Source organism: Diabrotica virgifera, chromosome 3 (assembly GCF_917563875.1).
Source record: "Diabrotica virgifera virgifera chromosome 3, PGI_DIABVI_V3a".
Taxonomy (NCBI): Eukaryota; Metazoa; Arthropoda; class Insecta; order Coleoptera; family Chrysomelidae; genus Diabrotica; species Diabrotica virgifera.
The window spans coordinates 30,409,710-30,414,131 of NC_065445.1; the positions used below are offsets into that span (position 1 = coordinate 30,409,710).

General features: G+C 32.1%; 1 protein-coding gene across 1 annotated transcript; it reads right to left on the reverse strand.

The window, feature by feature from the left end:
* Positions 1-2,205: 2,205 nt before the first annotated feature.
* Positions 2,206-3,891, reverse strand: LOC126881808 (uracil-DNA glycosylase-like). The gene has a single exon (XM_050646389.1). The coding sequence runs from the start codon at positions 3,829-3,831 to the stop codon at positions 2,989-2,991; it is 843 nt and encodes a 280-aa protein (XP_050502346.1). The 5' UTR covers positions 3,832-3,891; the 3' UTR covers positions 2,206-2,988.
* Positions 3,892-4,422: the final 531 nt, after the last annotated feature.

The following is a 4,422-nucleotide window of genomic DNA, read 5'->3' on the forward strand; positions in this document are numbered from 1 at the left end:
AGAAGCTACAGTATCTCGGACATGTGATGCGGGGCGAGAAGTATGGCATCCTACGACTCATAATGCAGGGAAAGATAGATGGCAGAAGAAGCATCGGAAGAAGACGAATTTCATGGTTGAAGAACCTGAGAGAGTGGTTTGGATGCAGCTCGAAACAACTATTTAGAGCTACTGCCTCAAAAATTAAAATAGCTATGATGATTGCCAACCTCCGTAGCGGAGATGGCACCTGAAGAAGAAGATATAGTCATTTTAGTAGCCACCAAAATTTTTAAATCTATATGTATAAAATGCTCTTTTTCAGTGTTTGTTGCCATACTTCTCCGAAACAACTTTACCGATTTTTATGAAATTTGGCAGGTATATTCGACCCGACTGGGAGTTGGTTGTTATCTACATTTTAAACCAGTACGTCATAAGGGGATTCGCATGACGTCATAACTCTCACAATAACGACGCAAAAAATACGAAATTAAGTAGGTAGACTCCTTGTTGAATTCCGAGCAGAACCGTACTAAAATTTTTTGTCTACCGCTATCGGTGTCGGAAATACAATATCTTAAGCCGTAGAAATATTCTGAGGACAGAAGAAGAACGGGCAACAAATTTCATCGAAGAAAAGTGCAACTGTTTCACTTTTGGACTTAAATATGAATTGTTTAATTTTTCGAAATTGTCAAAAAACATCTCTGAACCGATCTTTTCTTCTGACGAACGACAAGCAGGAGAAAAGTTCTGAGCACACGAAAAGAACAACCAACAAATTATAAAATTTTGTTTAATTTTAGTTAATTTTGTTTAATTTTATTTAATTTAAGTATTTTATTTATTTTTGTTTAGTTTATTTTATTTCATTTTTTAATTCCATTTATTTTTTTTTAATTTTATCTAATTTTATTTGACTTAATGATATTTATTTTATTTTGATTAATCAACAAATATATAATTGGACAACCCCGAACCCAATTATAAATGCAGGGTTGTTTTAGTCCTGTCGCCAGTAGGGGCACAACGGCCTCCTTAATTCAGATGGACTTACCCAAGTTTTCTTTATGTGGTTTGACCCATAGAACACGAATTTTTTGGGTAACAGTCGATCCGGATGTCGACAAGCTTGTTATAAACAAAGAACTTGAGGAATCACATAACAGCGATTTTTGGCAAAACAAAACATTTTTTTGTATTTCTTGGGTCATTCTAAGCAAAAAATGTTTTAACAAGTTTTTTCGTAGGATGCATAGTTTTGCAAATAATGCAAATAATTCTATCGGTTTTTATTATTTTAATTGCTAAAAATTAATTTTTTATTCTTAAACAAAGCTATAAACACATAGTGATTGAATGATATTTTCAATGCATTTCTAATTTGAAATCAAACGAGTAGGCGCGCATACAGAATTTCTACGTATGTATATTACGTCCATTAAAACGCATGCATTGGGCACGGGAATCACTATGTGTTTATGGCTTTGTTTAACAAATAAAACCTTAATTTTTAGCAATGCAAATAATCAAAACCGATAGAATTTGACTTGAACTTTCAAATGCAGTAAGCAGAATTGCTATTTTATTTTTTAATCAAAAGTCATTCCGGTTCAAAAATTGCACTTTTTCGATTTGTTGAAAGTTCAACCGCGTTTATCTCGAAAACTATGCATCCTACGAAAAAAATTGTAAGAACACTTTTTGCTGAGAATCACCCAGAAAATACAAAAAAATGTTTTTTTTTTTGCGAAAATCGCTGCTATGTAATTCCTCAAGTTCTTTGTTTATAACAATCTTATCGACATTCGAATCAACTGTTACCCAAATAATTCGTGTTCTACGGGTCAAAATACATAAAAAAAAAGTTGGGTAAGTCCATCTGAATTAAAGAGACCGTTGTACCCCCCCTGGCGACAGGATTATTTTGAATGTAAATAAAATAAAGCTGTTATATTCGTTATAAGATATACAAATTTAAGATTGTAACTGTTGCACTACAAACTTAATTTTGTTACTTCTATCTAAATTTTATTACTTCAAACATCATATGTGCAATTTTGTGAATTCCTTTTGTTTATTTTAAGTTTATTGCATACAAAAGTTTGTTTTTATCTATTGAGGAAGTACGAAGTCTGCTGGGTCAGCTAGTTCCCTGATATTTTCAAATTTTTCAGGATATGCAATGCAGCCCTAACCCCGTATTATTAAAAATTTTACAAGTATATTTAAATAAAAAACTTTATTTTTCTAATAACATGCAAATACATATTAAGCTTATGAAATGTCTATATACTTATACTATCTTTACACGTCTTCATCTTCTCCCCTTCCTTTAATATTGTAGTAAAAGAAGTGATGTAGTTCTTTAGTTATATTTTGCTCACAGATTTGCCCTAAACCTTTAAATTTTTTATCATCAATTATTATTGTTAACAGCTTCACGGCTTCCCATATTTTCTTCTTGGCACAAAAGTTTTTTAATTGAAAATTCGTGACATACAAACTTTTGTGCTACGACTGCACATTTTTCTGTTAATACTGACAAAATCACAATATTAAATACATAATTACGACAAATCGACAAATAGATAATAATATGTGACCGACAATCAGAAAATAACATAAAAAATGTAATGAGTAATCAGATTATTCTACCATATAATATTATTATGGTAGAATCGAACAACATCAAAAATAAACCAATTTATTTAAGTATCCAGTATCAAAATAACGTTTTTCAAACGAATACAAATTATAAATAATAACGCTGTCTACAATTACAGCTTAAAATATTAGTGTCAATAAAAGTTAACCGTCGATAACTGTACTTGATGTATCACGAAATTCCCTGTGAAATAACGTTATCATCTATCACCTCTTAGATTACCAGATGTTAGTACACTCACGGTAGTGAGACTCACGGGTATAGTAATGGGTGCTATTATCTATTAAAAAATAGCGAATAATGAGCACATTATTAAACGGTCGTAGAAAAATAAAATTTCACGATATTACATAATTAGGAACTATTTGTGGAGGAGGAACTGGACACCAATCAATAGGATTAATATCGTGTTCTACTAACCATCCATTGGCTTGCGAAAAATGCTTGCAGCCCGAAAAATTGTTTAATTGATTATTAGGAGAGGGATGCCCAGCGGAATATTGATTCCAGTAATGGATCTCAAACCTATTCTCAAGACCACCTCTTAATGCCTTAGCGCACTCTCCCCAAAACATAAACACTATATTTTTATTCAGTGCTTGTAACTTTTTAATTAATTCTTCTACAATTACATTCCACCCCAGCGACAAATGTGATTTATATGTAGAGTTTGTTAGAGCTGAATTTAACAGAAGGACTCCTTGTTTAGCCCAGTAGTCAAGATTTCCATAATCTGTTCGAAATTCTGGTCTAAGGTTCTGTTCACCAATATCACTTTTAACTTCTTCTAAAATATTCTGTGTAGATGGATAAATCCCTGAATCTTTACTGAACGCCAGGCCAGTACCATCACTATCACTTGGATCTTGACCAATTATAACCACTTTCACATCGGCAGGGCTACAAAATCTTGTAAAAGACCATAATTTACCACTGTTTGGAAACCAATCGGTTTCACGAATGTATGATAAAACGACTGCTATCGTATTAAGTTGGTTAAACTGAGTGCAAAAAACCTCTCCCAGTAGAGGTTTCCATGAGTCAGGTATATTGCTGTTACTAAATAACACAGGAAGTCGTTCAAAACTAAAATTAAACCATTGAAGATAATGATTTTGCAATTCTACTAGTTGAGCATAGTAGTTAGGTAAGTCATTACTCACAAAGGTTTGTTGCGCCATTAGAAGATGCAGACTGTGGGGAAAATAAAACTTGACTAGACTTCACTAATGCATCGGATCACTGATAAATATAATAATAAAATATATGATATGATATGATAAATAAGATAATAAAATTAGAAACGGAAAATTCATAGGTGGACTTAACTGTATTCCGCGAAGGTTTTGTTTTTAAATAACACAGGATATTGTTTAAAAAAAAATTAAACACTTCAAAATTAGACACAATTTTTACCGAAGTTGCTATGATAAAATTAAAACTTGAAAAATATAACACACCCAATAAATTTAACATATTTATATATTATCACAAATTAATATTATAGTGCAGTCACTGAAGGTGGATATGAGCTATTAACCTTCGATTTCGTTGAACCTCCATAGATTTGCGTGAAAATTGGTGAGTGGTTAGAGGATATCTCAAGGAACTAAGGTGACATGGTGCCAACTTGCGTTTTTACCCTGCGGGCGGATGCCACCCCTTCTCGTGGGTGAAAATTATTTTATTAAAAATAACCCCATAATTCGATAACGGGACAAATTCTAAGCAAAATTTGTTATATACTGTTATTCAAATAAATCAAAACTTTT